Source organism: Lepidochelys kempii, chromosome 14 (assembly GCF_965140265.1).
Source record: "Lepidochelys kempii isolate rLepKem1 chromosome 14, rLepKem1.hap2, whole genome shotgun sequence".
Classification (NCBI taxonomy): Eukaryota; Metazoa; Chordata; order Testudines; family Cheloniidae; genus Lepidochelys; species Lepidochelys kempii.
In genome coordinates, this window is record NC_133269.1 from 35,254,271 (window position 1) to 35,274,977 (window position 20,707).

The 20,707-nt window shown below is 43.4% G+C and overlaps 1 protein-coding gene across 1 annotated transcript; it reads right to left on the bottom strand.

The window, feature by feature from the left end:
* Positions 1 to 10,258: 10,258 nt before the first annotated feature.
* On the bottom strand, positions 10,259 to 12,086 carry LOC140898176 (olfactory receptor 6B1-like). The gene is given in 3 exon segments (XM_073311605.1): positions 10,259 to 10,317; positions 11,175 to 11,591; positions 11,594 to 12,086. Coding segments are annotated over 3 exon segments (969 nt in total).
* Positions 12,087 to 20,707: the final 8,621 nt, after the last annotated feature.

Sequence of the window (20,707 nt, forward strand, 5' to 3'; positions counted from 1 at the left end):
GAGCAAACAAATGCTCCAACACTGGAAGGAGAGAAACGACAGCACCGAGAAAGAAATGACTGAGCATAGATTCACTGCACAACTAAGAGCTTTATTCCAAATAGGAGAATTGACACAAATGGAGATTGAAAGCCTGAAAAGGGAGATTAGTCATGTAGAACTACATACAAACATTTTGGTGGGAGCAGTGACATAGGATAAACAGAAACCAGAAATGGAAGAAAATTTGAGGACAAATGAAGGAGGGAAAGAGCACCTGAGGAAAGTACAGAAAATATGAAAGATTTGTTGATCGAGATCATGCAGAGTGTAAGAGACATTGAGCACCAGTGCTACCAACTGTGAAATTTGTAGACCATCACACACTGGATGATATAATGCAAGTAACTTAATGAAGTGCTCAAGGAAAGTGGAGAAAAAAAAACAACAAGGATTAGCCAGTACAATTATATAATTTATGCTACAGTAACAGTAGCAGCTCAGATGGCTTGATGGTAAACCAATGAACATATGAACCATTGGAAAACTTCCTATATCTAAGAACCTCCATGGAAATGAAGGTTAAAACAGAAGAGTATGCTTTTTTGTTGAGATACCAGCCTACTGGATGAATATGAGAAAAATCATTTGTCGAGAAAAGAACAGCAAACAGCCTTGGAGATGAAATATCAGTGGAATGAAAGGATGTGAAAGTTATGAAGGAACAATGTAAAGAGAAGCTGATCACTTAGTCATGGACTTGAAATATTTCAGCACAAAGTTATTAGTATAAAGAGAAAAGTCACTTCACCAGAGACCCTAGGAGATTCTTTCATCTGATTGATGTTAAAAAACAGAATAGGCAAAAATAGAGAGCAGATGAGTTTCACTGCTTCTGGAAGGAAATCTGGTCTGAGACTGTACAACATAAGCAGATAGCAAACCAGATTAAAAATGAGAGGAAAAGTTTACAAAACACACCACAGAGGAATACACAAAAAGAGCAAAGAAAGAAATGAGATACTGAGATAAATGAAAAATTGGAAATCATCTGGACCAGATGGGATGCATGGATTCTGGCTGAAATGCATTACAACACTCCATGATTGTTTATTTGAACAACTTAATAAATGTTTGAAGAATGGATTTCCAAGATGGATGGTGACAGGGACAACTCTTCTCATACAGGGAAAGAAAGAAAGAAAGAAAGAAAGAAAGAAAGAAAGAAAGAAAGAAAGAAAGAAAGAAAGAAAGAAAGAAAGAAAAAGTTGTAGTGATCCTATGAATTATAGGAATTATAGACTGACCACGTGTTTACCAACTATATGGAAACTTCTAATAATAATTCCGGCAAAGAAGATCTGGATAGTGCTAGCTCACAATGGAATGCTGATTCCTGACCAAAAAGGCAGCACAGTAAACATGAAAGGAACAAAAGGCCACCTCTGGCTCAAGAGGCGGATCACAGAAGATTCAAAACAAAGAAAGAAAAAAGTTAGCAATTGTATGGGTAGACTACCAGAGAGCATCCAACAGTGTCTCACAATCAAGGATCACTGAGACACTGAAAATGTCCAAGGTTCATCCACAGATCATTTCCTTTCTACAGCAATCTATGTTTAACTGGAACACTCGACTCTATCTGGAAGGGACTCATTGGTGAGGTTCAAATTAAAAAAGAAATCTTTCAAGGGGATTCCTGAGCACCAGTGCTGTTTGTGGTAACCATGCTGCCACTGACATGGATGCTTGTTGAGATAACCACAATTTACCATATCAGCAAAGAGCAACAACCATTTAAGAATTTGTTAGACATGAGCAATCTGAAATTTCATGAACAGTCACAAAAAGGAGCTGTAGATATCAATGATGTGTGGAAAAGTTTGATGAAGATATAAATCTACAGGCTGGCTTAGCTAAATGTGTGTCAGCATCTGTAAAGATGGCCAGACTGGTACAATCTGATAACATACAAGTTAATGAAAGAACAATCCAGGATATTTCAGCATGACCTCTACAAATATCTTGGAATCAGGGAAATGTCGGAGCTACAACAGAAGAAATTGGGGAAAAAAAGTGAGGAAAGAATATTACAGTTGTATAAGATCTACTCAATGAACAAAACTCAAGTCTAAGAATTTGATCTGAGCTACTATTATGTGGGGGATGCCTGTAGTACAGAATATTGCTGGAGTGATCAAGTGGAATCAAGAGGAGAAGGAAAAAATTGACATCCAAAGAAGACAGCTGTTGGTGATGCACAGATTATTAGATAGCAATCAAGTCATGGACAGGATGTTCATCCCATGATGTGATGAAGGAAAACCTCTGCTATCTGTGGAGGAAGCAATTGATAATGAAGATTATAATATCAAAATATATGAGGAGTCAACCAGAATAAAGATCATCCAGTCACAATAACAAGCAATGACTGTGCTGCATCCAAGCCCAAGAAAGCATGGAAGAAAGGAGAAAGCAAACTGCCAAAAAAGATTTGAACGATTTACACAGAGATCAATGCATGGACAGTGGTGGAGAGAGATCAAACCTATTGGTGATAGAAGAATAACAAACTCATGACTTGTAGAAGGATCCCTCAAAAAAGAGACAGAGCATCATTATGAGTGGACAAGAAAAATCTTTAAGGGGCTTAATTATTTAAGAAATAAAATTGACTGACAACTGCTCCCCGAGCCGCAGGATGTGTTCTAAAAAGGAAGAGCTGGCGGAGCATGTATTGAGCAACTGCTAGAGCCTATCTGGGAGAGACTATATGAACAGATACAGTGAGGTTACCAAGTGTCTGCACTGGAGACTCTGTACAAATCCATGCTTGTCACAAACTATGTGCTATTACGAACACCAAACTGAAAGCACTCTAGAAAATGAAGAGGGTAAGTTTTATGGCATCTGGCAATTGTCACGGACCGAATGGTGCAGTCCGACAAAGTGGTAGAAAAGACAACAAACAAGCCCATGTTAATTGATATTGTCATGCCAGCAGACAGAAACATCAAAATAAGAAGGAGAGAAGTATGAAGAACACTGCCTTGAAGGCGAGCAATTATGGAAAAGTAGACTAAAGACAATCCCAGCAGTTGTTGGGGCACATGGTGCAATCCCTAGGGATAAAACACGTTAGGAGTGCAGGACATCATGGTCAGTGACTTCCAGCAGACAGCACTCTTAGGCACGGTGAGAATGTGCAGGAAAGTCAAATGACAAGGAATGAATTTGAGCACCTGAAATGCAGAAATTCTGTAGAGGTTTTAACAAAACTCCTGACCACACAAATCTACAGAGTCCGTTCAGCCAGGATTCATTGGTGACTCATGGGGATACATTTTAGACAGCAGCTTTCTTCTTTTTAAGTGTAAAGATTTAATATGTTGTGAAAGTTATTTCTTTTTTAAAAAAATCCGCCTTGTATAATACTGAGGGACATTAATAATTATCACAATAAATTAATGTCCCCAGAAAACACTTTCAAGGCATGTTGACATGATTTGAAAAAGAGGGGTCTGATGGAAAATTAATGGGACTTTCGTGCCTAAAAATCACTAAAGGTCCTTTGAAAATCTGATCTAATGGGACTTTTGACTCAGTGTCCTGCACATCTGAATATCAGGCTGCTCATACATAAGAGAATCTGTCCTGCCCTCTTGGAAGTGTGTGACTATTTTGACACTGATTTTTTAGTGGAAATGGGAATGAAGCCAGTGTTCTGTCCAACGTCAAATTGATGTTTAATCCTGTATGTATCCCAGAGAGAAATTAAATATCCCCCCCCCCCATCATCAGCTAATCAGACAAATACCCAAACAAAGATATCTTGTACTAGAACCTGAATGTCAACATAGGCAAATTGTGTGAAAAGTGAATTCCAAAGCTGTTAGAAGAAGGAGCAGCTTGACCCAGAGGTAGATTTGAGTACAGGCTTCTTTATTGTGATACTTGTTCCCCTCGACCCAATTGTCGAGTAAGCACTGGATTATTTACAGCACACTCTTTTTATTTGAGTTAGTATGTAAATGCCTACATCTGCAACAACACCCTAAAATCCCTTATTAAGTAATAGAAACTCCCATACTATGATCATACCCACCCCTCTTGACTGATGACAGCATTATGCATGTTATACACACATCTTTACCTTGAAAATACATTTCTTTGCAGTCATTTGTTGCTACAAGTTCCCTTAATCAGCAGTTCTCAGGGGAGGGAGGAAGGGGCCATGACCCACGGCTCGCTTATGTAGCTGGGAAAGGAAGGGAGGAGGAGATAACACTGCTTTTCCAAAAGGTATCGTTTAGATCCCACATTTCTGATGCAGCTGCAAAACTTATTAATCCTTTACAAGGAGAAGGGAGAGGAGACACTTTATCTATCAAGCAAAGGAATAGTGTATGCCCGTGCCTACTCCCCAATACCATGCCAGCACACCAGCGGTTTTCCATGTCTTTACTTAACCCATACATACCCCCACAAAAGCTAAACTCCTTCTCCAGAGAATGCCCATCATACACACACATACACACTCATTTGTCTCAGTGCTGTTGTGCATGAGAGAGCGAGCTGGATGATTCAAATAGTAGCTGGGTTGCCAGCCATGGCCCCAGTGCTGTAACTGACTCTGTGTGAGCAGACTGCAGCATCCAGGCAGAAGTCAATGGGACTCCGCAGAGAGACCCACCCCTAGATAAGTGGGGCAGAATCTGATCCTTTGAAATTGAAAGAAAAGGGATTAAAACTATGAATCAACTCACCTCCCTATTAAACACGGATCATAAATATGGTGAGATGATTTTGACCTGTGATTTTCTCTTTCTGTTTTCTTAGCCAAAACAGAACGTAGGTAGGTAGACTATCTAGTCTGTCTATCCGCGTCTGGAATACAGCATCTCAAAACATCCAATAGGTCCTTTTAGTCGGAACAGTGAAACCACTCAAGGTGTGTAGGGTTATCTGTGGGAATGGAGCAAAGTGCCTTTCCTGAGCTGACTCCAAGACTAAAAGCTAATTTCTTGAGAAATGTTTAAATGCTGTTTTGTTCCCCCGGGACAAGATCCCTGAAGTTCAGCCTCTGTAACAATCTACCAGTAACACTGGGCTAGGTCAGCACTTAAGCCATGCTCTGTAGTGCCTAAAAATGAGAGCAATGAGGCTTGGATTATCAAAGGATTTAGGTATCCAATCTCAGCAACAGTCAAGAAAAAGGCATGTATTTAGACTCCTATTTTCAAAACAGCCTAAGGAGCTTACATCCTAATTGCAAATCATTTAATCTCCCCTACATTCCTTTGAATCTCCTAGCCATAATATATAATTAACACAAGAAGACAACATGGCCAAATAGCCTTAAACTTCCCTAATAAATGGACACAGGCTAGGGAATGGGAAAAAGGAGTAAATAGACTGTATATGATGACAGTAAATAGCCGATGAGAAAAAGGAGGAGATAAATTGTAAGTTTTTTCAGATGAATAGTTTATTCGCCAAAAAGGAAGTTTTGGTCAACTCAAAATTATTCATGATTTTAACAGAAATTTTGCTGAATTGTTTCAACCAGAAAAATAAATATTGGGCTAAATTCACAAAAGAGCAGGAGGAAGAGGAGTCCCTCTGCTGCTGCTTTTTTTGTAAATTCAGTCCATTGGTTAGGTCACTCTCCTTGCATGTGGGGGACCATGGTTCTCTTCCCATGTCTACCTGTTGTGGGGGCAGAGATTTGAAATGAGATCTCCCATCTCTGCCGAAAGTGCCTTAATCTCTGGGCTATAAGGTATTCCAGAGTTTTGAAGCTGTGCCACATTGTATAAATTAAATTAAATACTCAATGGACCACGGCGTTGAACCTACCAAAGGAGTCCCCTAACACTGGGCAACAGTGTAATTTTACTCAATCTTTCTAACCCAATGACTAGCCAAGTATTTTATATAAAGTGGGATAGCTTCAATAGGAAAGCTTGAGAAAACTCCACTCCAGCATACCCTATACAATAGGGATTGGAGCACTCAACTGGGAGGTCAAAGTTTCAGTCCCTGCTCTACAGGAGGTAGAATGAGTAATTGAACCTAAGTCTTCCAGAACACCAGTAAGTGACATTGGGCTAATGGTCAGAAGAAGGGGCACCACCTCCTCTTTCAGACATTTTGGTCAACCAAGTCCCATTGACTTGTGCTCTAAATAATTCAGGTGCTTCTGGCAATGCCACCTGCAGTTACCATTTTATGAGGAAAAATGCTGTAGTTTGTTATATAGGGGAAACAACCATTATGCTCTCTCAGGCAACTTGACTTTGTTCTTCCTTAAAAAGAAAAGGAAGACTTGTGACACCTTAGAGACTAAACAATTTATTTGAGCATAAGCTTTCATGAGCTACAGCTCATTTCATCGGATACATCCGATGAAGTGAGCTGTAGCTCACAGAAGCTTATGCTCTAATAAATTTGTTAGTCTCTAAGATGCCACAAGTACTCCTTTTCTTTTTACAGATACAGACTAACACGGCTGCTACTCTGAACCCTTTGTTCTTCCTTGTTTTGTTGTTCACCTTAAGGTCCTCCTGAGAAGAGTGTGATTGTGATTTGTATGTGTAAAGCAATGGAGGCTGGTATTTTTCAGAAGAGCCTAAAGGAGTTAGGCACCCAACTTGCATTGAAATGCAATTTTCACTCAGTCAGTGGGAGTTTTACAGTGAGTAAGGCCTGAGTAAAAGCTGAGATCAAACCTAAGGATTTGAGTATTAAAAATTACAGTGGATAGGAATCTTGTTCATGAAAGCTTGTCAGTCAAGGAAGAAACCAATATCTATTGTCCAGCACAGCTGACCTCAAACAGTGATTCATTGTCCTCCAAAGGTCTACGGGCCAGATTTTTTAAAGGTATTTAGGTGACTGAAGACACAGATAATTACTTGGAAGTGCCTAGCTCCCATTGATTTCAAAGGGAGTTATGTGCCTGGATGCTTTTGAAAATCCTAGTAGACATCTATCTTTGTAAATCAGGCCCTATGGTACTCTTCCTTCTGTCCTGGAGATAGGAATATTTTGAAAACCAAGAACTGGGGAGACTGAAGTATTGGAAGAAGTCTCTCTCTCCCAAAGCGGTACAGAAATGAAGGAAGTTGGAAGATCACTGGCCTATAAGGCTCAGAGGGAGGAAGGCATGATTATATTTGAGAAAACTTTATAGGGAACAATGCAAAGAATTTAAGGAGAATATTTAAAGTCTGAGGCTAAGGGAGACCACTTGGGTATGGTCTTACATTTTCAATGGAGCTTAAGGGAGTTAGGTACCCAAATCCCATTGACTGTCAACTAACTCCCTTAGGCTTCTTGAAAAATCCCAGCCTGAGTATATGTAGGTAGACAGGTAGATATCAACAGGGTGAGTGGGTAGGTGCGTTGGCCTACCAGGAGGCTATAAAATGGTATAAGTTAAAGTAGGCTACTACCTATTGTAATGTTCACCTTTTATGGCTGTAGGATCTATGCTATGTCCCAACTTTTGAACAGTCCCTTGGAGGAACCCCTTCAGTGTGCCAGACCCCCACAGTGTCCCACTTTTCTTTAAGTCCTTGTGGCCTTTCACACCATGAGCTCTGCATAGCGAGTCCAATTGAGAGAGACTCCTGGTCACACAGACTTTTACATTCTTCAGGGACCTATGTGCCTCAGCAAACATTCACCGTGATGCCAGGAAGCCTTTTCAACTGGAACACAGCCTGGGGAAGTCCTTGTGTTGGCATAGAGAAGCGCAGCTAACAGTCCATCCTGGCCCAGCCAGCGCTCCACCCAGCCAAGCTGCCGTGGAATCCATTTTTGTCTCTCTCCTTCTGTCAGTCCCAGGTGAGGGCTGACGAGCTGCCCTTAACCCAGCCACCTGACACCTCTTGGCCCATTGTTCTCCTCCTGCAGACCCATGCTGAGTTCACATGTCCCGCCTGCCCAGAGTTGTTCATGGGCACGTGTCAATTGTTCAATCCTTGGGGCTCCCATTGTCTTTCTGGATCCTCCATTGAAATGGGTCAGTTCCAGGTGTTCCTTAATGACCCATTCCTACCCCCCAGACAGTGACTACAGCTCAGCCCCAAGAGCATTTTAACCCTTTTACATCCACTTGGTAGCAATGCCGAGGCAAGTAAGTCACTGCCATACATGACATTTATTAAAATATTACAGAAAACTCCCACTTCATCACAAATAAACTCTGACTACGCCTCATGAAATACACCCAGATCACTGTACACAACCTGCCCAGTCCCCAGTGATATTTGAAAGACTATCAATGTCAGGATCTCAGCAAGGGCAGTCAGGGCCAAGGGGCAAAGCAGGGGCAAACCTGAGGCTAGGAGTAGCCAAGGAGTTCATGGTCAGTTCCAGGCCAGGGTCGATACCAAGTGTCAGAGTCCCAGTCAGGTTTCAGGGTCCGAGTGAGGAGACAAAGTCCAAGGTCAAGACAGAAGTTCAAGAGCATAGAACAAGAACAGTCATAACAGCTACAGAAGATCCGCACTGTTGCTTGGACACTTCCTGGAATGGCCCTTGGGTTTATATAGGGCAGGGAGCAAATGAGAAGCCATGGGGCTGCTGCCTATCAAACCCTGGAGATGGAATGTCCCATGGTCTGTGCAGACAGTGGGTATTGGGAAGTGGAGTGCAAGCTGGTTACAGCTACTGCTGGGAGCCAGCCTGGAGCTGTTAACTGCCTGGTAGTTTTAAGACCTGGGTTCTAGACCCATGGGGCTTTACATTCAAAGAAAGAGAAATAATAGACTTGTTCTGGTTTAGGGTTTTAAAGTCATTGGGAGAATTAATAGGATTTAGGCACCTAGCTCCCTTACAAACCTTTAAAATCCCAAAGTTGAGCTCTCTAACAGTGTAAATCTTCGTTGCTCATGTAGGCTGAGCTGAGTGTGTTATCCAACGTTTTTAGTGCAAATGGCTTTTTAGGTTTTTTGAAAACAGAAAACCAAACAAAACCCCCACACATACACAATAAGAGTCGATGGCTGTAACCTATTACTCTGCCATGGGCCAATGACCCCATTTGGGACCTCCAGAACACAAAACCTAGCTGGATGGGGCTGGCCAGAGTGGGAGCAGAGGGCTTTGCTGCAGCGGGTGGTCTGAGTGGTGGTGAGGGGCCTGGGTGGGGAGGGTTGGCTGGAGTGGGGGCCCAGGGCCCAGCTGGGTGCACTGCTCCATCACTGTAACCAAAGAGGCATGCAGCCCCCTAAGTTTCTGCCTGTGACAGATGTAGGGAGCAGCAGAGGGTACCAGAGGCCTTCTCATAGACTCAGAATTTAAGGTCAGAAGGGACCATCGTGAGCATATAATCTGACCTCCTGCACATTGCAGGCCACAGAACCTCACCCACCCACTCCTGTAATAGACCCCTAACCTCTGGCTGAGTTACTGAAGTCCTCAAAACATGGTACAAAGACTTCAAGTTAGAGAGAATCTACCATTTACACTAGTTTAAACCTGCAAGTGATCAGTGCCCCATGCTGCAGAGGAAAGTGAAAAAAACCCAGGGTCTCTGCCAATCTGACCTGGGGGAAAATTCCTTCCCGACCCCAAATATGCCCACCAGCCAGACACCTGGGAAAGAATTCTCTGTAGTAACTCAGAGCTCTCCCCATCTAGTGTCTCGTCTACGGCCATTGGGGATTTTTGCTGCTAGCAGTCGCAGATTGGCTACATGCCATTGTAGGCAGTCTCAGCATACCATCCCCTCCATAAACTTATCAAGCTCAGTCTTGAAACCAGTTAGTTTTTTTGTCCCCATTGCTCTCCATGGAAGGCTGTTCCAGAACTTCACTCCACTGTTGGTTAGAAACCTTTAAATCATGATTGGACATCTCTTTCTAAAAGATAAACTCTAGCTCAACCACAGTATATGGGATTGATGTAGGAATGACTGGGTGGCTCTCTCTGGTTTGTGTTACACAGGAGGTAGAGTTGAGATGATTGTAATGGTCCCTTCTGGCCTTAAAATCCATGAATTAACATTGATATTATCATAGCTCCTAGAAGCCAACCACAATGGTTCCCCATTGTGCTAGATGATATACAGAGAAACAGAAAATGGCAATCCCTAGTTCTGATTTGCTAGAGTTTTACATTGCATTACATTGCAAAGGGACAATGCACAAGAGGGAAGGCCAGGCACAATCAAGACCAATACCTATAAGACTGGTGTGCTCATCCCTCATTCATCTTAATGTGGTGTCAACTCTGAGATCTCATTATTTCAAATTACATACCAGAAATGTCATTTTTGCAGAAACATCAAACTCAGTGGACTTATCTCATCACTTTGGGGTGTTAAATCTGAAACATAATGAGCACAACATTAATGTCATTGCTGGTCATTTTTGCATATGTGTTTATCAGTGGCTGCTGAATGTAATAACAAATATTGGGGTGCAGGAAAGTAAGGCTACTGGTTGCAGCAAATAGGAAACTAAGGCCCTTCTACAAATTGCTTAGTTTAGGTGTACAACAGCATTTATATGGAACCTAGCTGAGGTCAGTGGGGCTGCATGAGGGCACATGGTTGAGGCACTGCTGGCAATATTTGGATGAAGTGTTCCCCGTGTCCAGTCACTATGGGCACTGCCCACAAGGGGCAGGGCATAAAAAAATCTGCATCTCCCCTCTGCTGCTAAATACATAATTTGCCTCCTGGGTGCCAATCCATGTGTAAACACAACATATCTCTCTGCCCCCTCTGAACAATTTCACAAGGGTTGTAGTGGATTCTCCATCACTGACCATTTTTAAATCAAGCCTGGATTATTTTTTCTAAAAGATCTGTGATAGGAATTATATCAGGGATTATTCTATGGCCTGTGTTATACAGGAGATTGGACTAGATGATCACAGTGGTCCCTTCTGGCCTTGCAAACTGAGAATTTAGCCAAGCTCACACAGGAAACATTTACCACAAGAGGGAACTAAAAGTAGTTTCCCCAAGTTCCAAGCTAGTGTCCTAGCTACTGGCACATCCTTCATTTGGTATTAAGTTGTATATGCATAGGGCATCCAAATCCCTTTAACAGCTTTGACAAAGCTTGGACTTTGGGCTATTGACTTCAATGAGACTACTTGCATGTATAAGGTGAGAAAGGATTTAGCAATCAAGATAGGCCAGAGCCCCCAGTCATGCACATAGCATAGATGTTTACTGAAAAGCTTTCTCAATGCCTCTTTGACCTCCATTTTCCTCAGGCTGTATATGATGGGGTTGATCAGTGGGGTCACCACTGTGTACAGCACGGATAAGGCCTTTTTTAAGTTTGTCCACTGGTTGGCTGTGGGAGCCACATCAACCACCATCAGTGTGCCATAGAACACAGACACCATAATGAGGTGGGAGAGGCAGGTGGAGAAGGCTTTCTGCTTCCCTGTGGTGGAAGGAATCTTCAGGATGGTGGAGATGATTTTGTCGTCGGAAAGTAGGGTTAGAAGGAAGGGAGAGAAGAACACAAGGGAGGCTATGAAGAAAGCCGGTATCCTGACCATGTAGGTGTCCCCACAGGAGAGTTTAATGATGGGCGTCAGGTCACAGAAGAAATGGTCGATCTCATTGGAAGCATAGAAACCATGAGCATGGTGACCATCAGTGAGAGGAACCCGATGACCCACGACTCCACTGCCAACTGAAAGCAAAGCTGGAAGCTCATGGTGGAGGTGTAATGCAGTGGTTTGCATATGGCCAAGTAGCGGTCATAGGACATGGCAGCAAGCAGGAAGCACTTGGCAACCTCCAGAGAGCCGAAGACGTAGAACTGCAGGAGGCAAGCAGAGAAGGAAACCTCTTCTTGAACAACCAGAAGGGTTTTCAGCACCTTGGGGGTGACACTGGTAGTGTAGCAGACTTCCAGGACAGACAGGTTGCCCAGGAAAAAGTACATGGGGTTGTGCAGGTTGTGGTTATATGATACTGTCGCAAAGATCAGGATATTCCTGGTGAGTGTTACTATGTAGGTAGCCAGGAACACCATGAATACAGGGATCTTCAGCTCAGGAAGGTCCCCAAATCCCAGGAGGATGAACGCTGTAATGGTCATTTGAGTTTCCCGCTCTACGCCAGGCATGTCTTCAAAGAGAGAAAACGAAACCTAGAAGAACATTGTTAGCTCTCATAACAGGGCTTTATTAATAATAATAATTATTTATTTGTATTACCATAACACATAAAAGCATCAGTATTGGAGGAGGACCCAATTGTACTAGGTGCTGTGTAAACACAGAAGAAAAGGGCAGTTTCTGCCCCAAGGATTTTACAGTCTAGGGGTATGTCTACAGTACGAAATTATTTCAAAATTATTCTATTGGAATTTTTGGAAGCTATTTTATACATTCGATCTTCTGTGACCCCACTAAAGCATGTGAATTCGGCAGAGTGTGTCTGCCGCGCATTGGAATTCTGGGTTAAGCTCCCAGTGCATGATGGGACAAAAACATTCTCGTGGGTGTTTCTGGGTGTGTGTTGTCAGTCGCTCCTCCCTTCGTGAAAGCTACAGCAGAAAATCATTTTGCGTCTTTTTGGCATGCAGATGCCATACTGCTTTCAGCAGATGGTGCACCGCTGCTCTCCTGCTACTATGCATCCACCTCTCATTTCCTCTCATCTTCCTATGTAATCTCTACTATCTACTCTTTCTCTTCCTCATCGAACACTTCCATTGCCAACTCTGCTCGGCCATCGTGAACTGAGCAGGACAGCTTCCACTGCCAACTCTGCTCTCCCACTATTGCCAGGCTTCCAAGCTTCTCCATGTTATCTGTCCCGGGCTCCCACCTCTGTGAAAGCTACAGAAAACAACCATTTTCCACTTTTTTTCAGCTACCATGAACCAAACACCACAGCTTCCACTGCCACTCTGCTCTCCTATGTTTCGCGCCCTTTTTCCAGGATTACCCGTGCAGGTGCCATAGCCATGGAGCCTGATCAGATCTCCACTGCAGTTTTGACCATTGTAAATACCTCACACATTATCCAGCAGTATGCACAGTACCTGCAAAACCAGGCAAGGAAGCGACAACAGCGTGATTACTATAGTGATGAGGACATGGATACAGACATTTCTAGAAGTACGGCATGTGGCGACTGGGAGATCATGGTGGTGTTGGGCCAGGTTCATGCTGTGGAACACTGATTCTGGGCCCGGGAAACAAGAACAGACTGGTGGCACCGCATAGTGTTGCAGGTATGGGATGATTCCCAGTGGCTGAGAAACTTTCATATGCATAGGGCCACTTCCATAGAACATTGTGACTTGCTGTCTCCGGCCCTGAAGTGCAAAGACACCAAAATGAGAGCAGCCCTCACAGTTGAGAAGCGAGTGGCAATAGCCCTGTGGAAGCTTGCAATGCCCGACAGCTACCGGTCAGTTGGGAATCAGTTTGGAGTGGGCAAATCTACTGTGGGGGCTGCTGTGCTGCAAGTAGCAAACACAATCATTGACCAGCTGCTATCAAGGGTAATGACTTTGGGAAATGTGCAGACCATTGTGGATGGCTTTAATGCGCTGGGGTTCCCTAACTGCGGTGGGGCGATAGACGGAACACATATCACTATCTTGGCACCAGAACACCTGGGTGGCCAGTACATAAACCGCAAGGGGTACTTTTCAATGATGCTGCAAGCACTAGTGGATCACAAGGGACATTTCACCGACATCAATGTGGGATGGCTAGGAAAGGTGCATGACCCTCGCATCTTCAGGAACTCTGGTCTGTTTGAACAGCTGCAGAAAGGGACTTACTTCCCAGACCAGAAAATTACTGTTGGGGATGTTGAAATGCCTATAGTTATCCTCGGGGACCCAGCCTACCCCTTAATGCCATGGTTCATGAAGCCATACACAGGCAGCCTGGACAGTAGTAAGGAGCATTCAACTATAGGCTGAGCAAGTGCAGAATGGTGGTAGAATGTGCGTTTGGATGTTTGAAAGTGCGCTGGTGCAGTTTACTGGCTCAGTTAGATTTCAGCACAACCAATGTTCCAATTGTAATTGCTGCTTGTTGTGTGCTCCACAATATCTGTGAGAGTAAGGGGGAGACATTTATGGCAGGGTGGGAGGTTGAGGCAACTTGCCTGGCAACCAGTTTCTCACAGCCAGACAACAGGGCAATCAGAAGAGCACAGCAGGGCGTGCTGCACATCAGAGAAGCTTTGAAAGCCAGTTTCATGACTGGCCAGGGTACGGTGTGACAGTTGTGTTTGTTTCTCTTAAAGTTACCAGCCCTCTATGTATATGAAAGGAAATAAAGTCACAATTGTTTAAAAACTGTTCTTTATTATTTGTTGTACAAAACATTGAGAGAAATCAGAAGCTAGATGGGGAGGGGGGGTATTGGGTTGGGGGGTGGAGGAGGAGGGAAGGACAAGTCCAGAAACCAAATCAAAATTTAGGATATGCCAGTTTTCTGCTGCTTGTGCAATCCTCTGGGGTTGACTGTGTGGGTCCCTATAGCCTCCCCCTCCCCGTGTTCTTGAGCGTCTGGGTGAGGAGGCTATGGAACTTGGGGAGGAGTGAGGGCGGTTATTCAGGGGTTGCCACAGCAGTCTGTGGTCTTGCTGCCTTTCCCGGATTAGATCCACCATACAGAGGAGTAGGTCAGTTTGCTCCCCCATGAGCTTGACAGTAGCATCCTGCCTGCTCTCATTGCGCATGTCCCTCTTCTCTTCGTATTCATGTAGCGCTTTAAGAAACTCTGCAATCGTTTGCCTCCATGCATTCAACTGGGCCCTATCAGTGCTGGAGGACTGCATGAGCTTGGTAAACATGTCGTCCCAAGTTCGTTTTTTCTGCCTTCTAATCTGGACCAGCCTCTGGGACAGAGTAGATAGGGGCCGTGTTGAAACATTTGCACCTGCTGCGGGAGGAGAAAAAGGGAGGGTAGTATTTTAAAAGATACATTTTAGAGAACAAATGGGGACACTGTTTCTCCGTGAAACAGGCAATTCATAGTACACAGCACATGTTCTTTCTGTACAAGGTCTCATTTTGCCTCTTATACTGAAGTGCCTGCCACTTTGGTGTGAGTAAGCCATCACATGCGGCCAAGCAACAGAATTCAGCTGCAGGCAGCCATGGTAAGCCCTAGGGACATGCGGGGTTCTGCTTCTTCCATATTCATTTCAATGCTTTCAAACTGCCGGGTCCCCTTTCCCTTAGTAAGCAATGCCTGGTGGGTTTGCCATATAAAAGGAGGGCCTGTGGGCTCTCTGGGATGATCGCTTCACACAACACCCTCCCCCTCCTCACACACCCACACACTGTGGGGCTCCGATGAGGCTTTGATCAGGGATATGCCCTTTAAACTAAACACGAACAGCCCAGGGCAGCTGGGTTTCCCCCCACCCCCCACCGCGTGGCTCCGATCAAGCTCTCACTCACCAGAAGTGCTGTCTCAAGGGTCACGGTCCAGGAGCCCACTTGGGAGTGGGGGGAGGCTGTTGGCTCCAGCATTAAGAATAGTTCTTGGCTAGTGGGGAAAACAGATTCCACACTTGCCGCCTGCGCACTGTCCTCCTTCTCCTCCTCCTCCTCCTCCTCTTCGTCCTCCACAAACTCATCCTCCTTGCTCCATGCTACTCCCCTCTTGCAGGTGTCCACAGACAGTGGTGGGGTAGTGGTGGCATCACCCCCCATAATTGCATGCAGCTCACGGTAGAAGCGGCATGTATGGGGCTGTGACCCAGAGCACACGTTCACCTCCCTGGCTTTTTGGTATGCTTGCCTGAGCTCCTTGATTTTTGTACGACACTGCTCTGTGTCCCTGGAGTAGCCTCTTTCCATCATGGCCCTGGAGACTTCAGCATACGTATTTGCGTTTCTTTCTTTGGAACATTGTTCTGTCATAACAGATTTGTCTCCCCAGCATGCAATGAGATCCAGTACCTCCCATTCGGACCATGCTGGAACTCATCTGCGAATACTGGACTGCATGGTCTCTTGTGATGGTGGACTCTGCATGATCGCCTGTGATGGTGGATTGTGCTGATGGTCACCTGTGCTGATGCTGACCAGACAGGAAATTCAAAAGTTCACGGGGCTTTTACTGCCTACCTGACTAGTGCATCAGAGTTCAGAGTGTAGTCCAGATTGGTCACAAGGGAGCATTCTGGGATAGCTCCCAGAGGCCAATATCATCAAATTGCATCCACAGTACCTGTAACTGTACCACAGTACCTGTACCGGAACTGCGATCTCGATTTTAGCGCTACTCCACTTGCCAAGGTGGAGTACAGGAATCAGATTAAAGAGCCCTTTAAATCAAAAAAACTGGTTTGGTCATGTGGACAGAATGAGTTTTATTTCTAGGTAACTCAGCTAATTCCGAAATAACCGCGTACTGTAGACCAGGCCTAAGTATCAGACTAGAGACAACAGATGGAGACAGACGAACAGGGGAGTACAAGGAAACAGTGAGATTGTATTCTTGGATTCCAAGGCCAGAAAGGACCATTGTGATCATGTAGTCTGACCTACTGTATAACACAGGCCAGAGAACTTCTAAATATTTCCTAGAGCATATCTGTTAGAAAAACATCCAATCTTGATTTAAAAATGGTCAGTGACGAAGAATCCACCATAATCCTTGGTAAATGGTTCCAATGGTTAATTACTCTCATTGTAAAAAAATCACACCTTATTTCCAGTGTGAATTTGTCTAGCTTCAACGTCCAGCCATTGGACCATGTTAGACCTTTCTCTGCTAAACTGAAGAGCCCATTATCAAATATTTGTTCCCTGTGTAGGTATTTATAGACTGTAATCAAGTCACCCCTTCTGTCTTTCTTTGTTAGGGAAATAGGTTGAACGCCTTGAGTCTTTCACTATAACACATGTTCTCTAATCCTTTAATCATTCTTGTGGCTCTTCTCTGAACCCTCTCCAATTTATCAACATCCTTCTTGAACTGTGGACACCAGCACTGGACACAGTATTCCAGCAGTGGTCACACCAGCGCTAAATACAGAGGTAAAATAACCTCTCTCGGCCTACTGGAGATTCGCCTGTTTATGAATCTCAGGATTGCATTAGCCCTTTTGGCCAGAGCGTCACACTGGAAGCTCATGTTCAGCTGATAGGCATTGGTCTCTGCATACCAACAGCCTAACCATTGTCACGGTTTTTGTAGTTATCATTATGAAGCAGTGTCTTGAGGAGGGAATTGAAGGTGGATATTGAAGTAAATTTGTGGGACAGCACTGGAGAAAGCATAAAGTTGCCTGTTTTACTTTTATGAATTTTGAGTAAAGTTGGTCAGATCTTTTTTTCTCTGCAACATTTTTGAACTGTCATTGAAAAACTGAAGATTTTTAGCTGAAACCCAATTTTTTTCAGTCAAAACCTGAATATTTTCTGCTGAAAGCTGCTAAAAATTGAAATATTTTGACCAAAAACTGATAGTGTTTGCTTTTCAAATGAAAAATAATGGCTCGGGATTTTGGGGGGGGGGGTTGTTTAGAGGAGCAGACACTTTCCTGTATAATTTTCATTTTGTTGAAAACCCAGTTTTCTGAAGAAAAAATGTTTTGATGGAATATTTTTGACCAGTACTAATTATTGGTGTTCCCCCCATTATTCTGCATAAATAAGAGGTTTTCCTCCAGTAGAAAATTTAACTTTGCCCTTTAGTGTCACCATGCCAAAAACGTATAATTAAGATTAAAGCATTTCAGGCTTTGCGGACCCGTATTAGGTTAAACTGATTTGTAAAGACACATTTGATGTTTTCCCTTTTTTCACCCATTATGATGTCAAGTGTACAAAGTAAGGAAACCTGGTTATGTTTCATATTGACCAAACCTGAGAAACATTTTTATTTTAAATGAACTCCTTGATACTTAATAAAAATTCTTATCTCATATCATACATCCTCTGGTCCACACTGACTCTTTTCTTTTTTAAGTGAAAAAGGTGATGATAGACATGATAAATGTAAACCAGCATTGTTAATATCTGTATATGAGTGTATACAATAGTGAGTAATTCTTAGACATGGTCAGAACTGTATGAACAAAAATTTTCCCATCTTAAAATGTAGTTTAAATGAAATTGAAAGGAAAATGACAATTTCAATATTTTTTTTTATTTTCATGAAAAACATAGCTTTAAATTGACATTTCAACTTAAAATGTCATTTTAAGTCAAAATGTCAATTTCAAAATACACTTTTCGTTTCATTTTGACATTTTATTTTTTTTTTCATTTTGACTTCACATTTAAAAAAAATATTTTTAAATGATGAAGAAACACTTCATTTTGATCAAAAATATCATTTTTTTTCATTTTAAAATACAAATGTTTTTGTTTGACAATAATTTTTAATATTTCAATAATTTGCCCCAATTTGGGATGAAAGCAAATGTTAAAGTATCCGAATTTCCTACAGGATGCAAATTCCATTTTTCAAGCAGCTCTACTAATTCTGCAAACTCTTATGACATATAGGTCAGCTTTGAATAATTAAATTTTTATCGGAAAATGTAAATATTGGTTTATGTTGGTAAATGTCGATGTCACAGTATGCATACAGATCGATGAAAAATATTTTCATCTACAGTAATTGAAATTTATAGGTAGGCAAAGTTAAAAAAAACAACCAAAAAACCTTCAATAACTACAAAAAACTTCAATAGAATTACGCCAATTTGCACCAGCTGAAGATGTGGAATTCATGTGAATGGATGCTCCTGATAGTAAACAGTAAACATGTTTTTAATTATTTGTAGAAATCTTAGGGGATAATTTTCAAGTCCATAGCCACTGAAAACTCCCATCACATTCAATGGGAACTTATGTTAGTTAAGGGTATGTCTATACTATGAAATTACTCCGATTTTACAGAAGTTGATTTTTGGGAACAGATTGTATAAAGTCGAGCGCATGCGTCCACACTAAGTACATTAATTTGGCAGTGTGTGCCCACATTACCATAGCAAGCGTCGACATTCCAAGTGGTGCACTGTGAGTAGCTATCCCACAGTTCCCGCAGTCCCCGCTGCCCAGTGGAATTCTGGGCTGAGCTCCCAATGCCTGATGGGGCCAAAAATTTGTCATGGGTGGTTATGGGTAAATGTCGTCAGTCAACCCTCCCTCCGTGAAAGCAATGGCAGACAATCATTTCACGCCCTTTTCCCTAGATTGCCCAAGCAGATGCCACAGCATGGCAAGCATGGAGCCCGTTCAGCTCACTGCAGCAGTTATGACCTTTGTAAACACCTTGCACATTATGATGCAGTATATGCAGATCCAGAACCTGAAAAACAGGCAAGGAGGCGACGGCAGCGCAGTGACGAGAGTGATGAGGACATGGACACAGATTTCTCTAAAACTGCGGTCCCCGGCAATTTGGGGTTAATGGGGCAGGCTCATGCCATGGAACGCCGATTCTGGGCCTGGGAAACAAGCACAGACTAGTGGGACCACATAGTGCTGCAGGTCTGGGATGATTCCCAGTGGCTCTGAAACTTTTCTACATGTAAGGACACTTTCATGGAACTTTGTGACTTGCTTTGGCCTGAAGCGCAAGAATACCAAGATGAGAGCAGCCCTCACAGTTGAGAAGCGAGTGGCAATAGCCCTGTGGAAGCTTGCAATGCCAGTCAGCTACCAGTCAGTTGGTAATCCATTTGGAGAGGGCAAATCTACTGTGGGGGTTCCTGTGATGCAAGTAGCCAGCACAATCATTGAGCTGCTGCTATCAAAGGTAGTGACTCTGGGAAATGTGCAGGTCATAGTGGATGGCTTTGCTGCAATGGGATTCCCTAATTGTGGTAGGGCTATAGACAGAACGCATATCCCTATCTTGGGATTGGACCACCAGGGCAGCCAGTACATAAACCGCAAGGGGCACTTTTCAATGGTGCTGCAAGCACTGGTGGATCACAAGGGAAGTTTCACCAACATTAACATGGGATGGCCGGGAAAGGTTCATGATGCTCGCATCTTCAGGAACTGTGGTCTGTTTCATAGAATCATAGAATCATAGAATATCAGGGTTGGAAGGGACCCCAGAAGGTCATCTAGTCCAACCCCCTGCTCGAAGCAGGACCAATTCCCAGTTAAATCATCCCAGCCAGGGCTTTGTCAAGCCTGACCTTAAAAACCTCTAAGGAAGAAGATTCTACCACCTCCCTAGGTAACGCATTCCAGTGTTTCACCACCCTCTTAGTGAAAAAGTTTTTCCTAATATCCAATCTAAACCTCCCCCACTGCAACTTGAGACCATTACTCCTCGTTCTGTCATCTGCTACCATTGAGAACAGTCTAGAGCCATCCTCTTTGGAACCCCCTTTCAGGTAGTTGAAAGCAGCTATCAAATCCCCCCTCATTCTTCTCTTCTGCAGGCTAAACAATCCCAGCTCCCTCAGCCTCTCCTCATAAGTCATGTGTTCCAGACCCCTAATCATTTTTGTTGCCCTTCGCTGGACTCTCTCCAATTTATCCACATCCTTCTTGTAGCGTGGGGCCCAAAACTGGACACAGTACTCCAGATGAGGCCTCACCAATGTCGAATAGAGGGGAATGATCACGTCCCTCGATCTGCTCGCTATGCCCCTACTTATACATCCCAAAATGCCATTGGCCTTCTTGGCAACAAGGGCACACTGCTGACTCATATCCAGCTTCTCGTCCACTGTCACCCCTAGGTCCTTTTCCGCAGAACTGCTGCCTAGCCATTCAGTCCCTAGTCT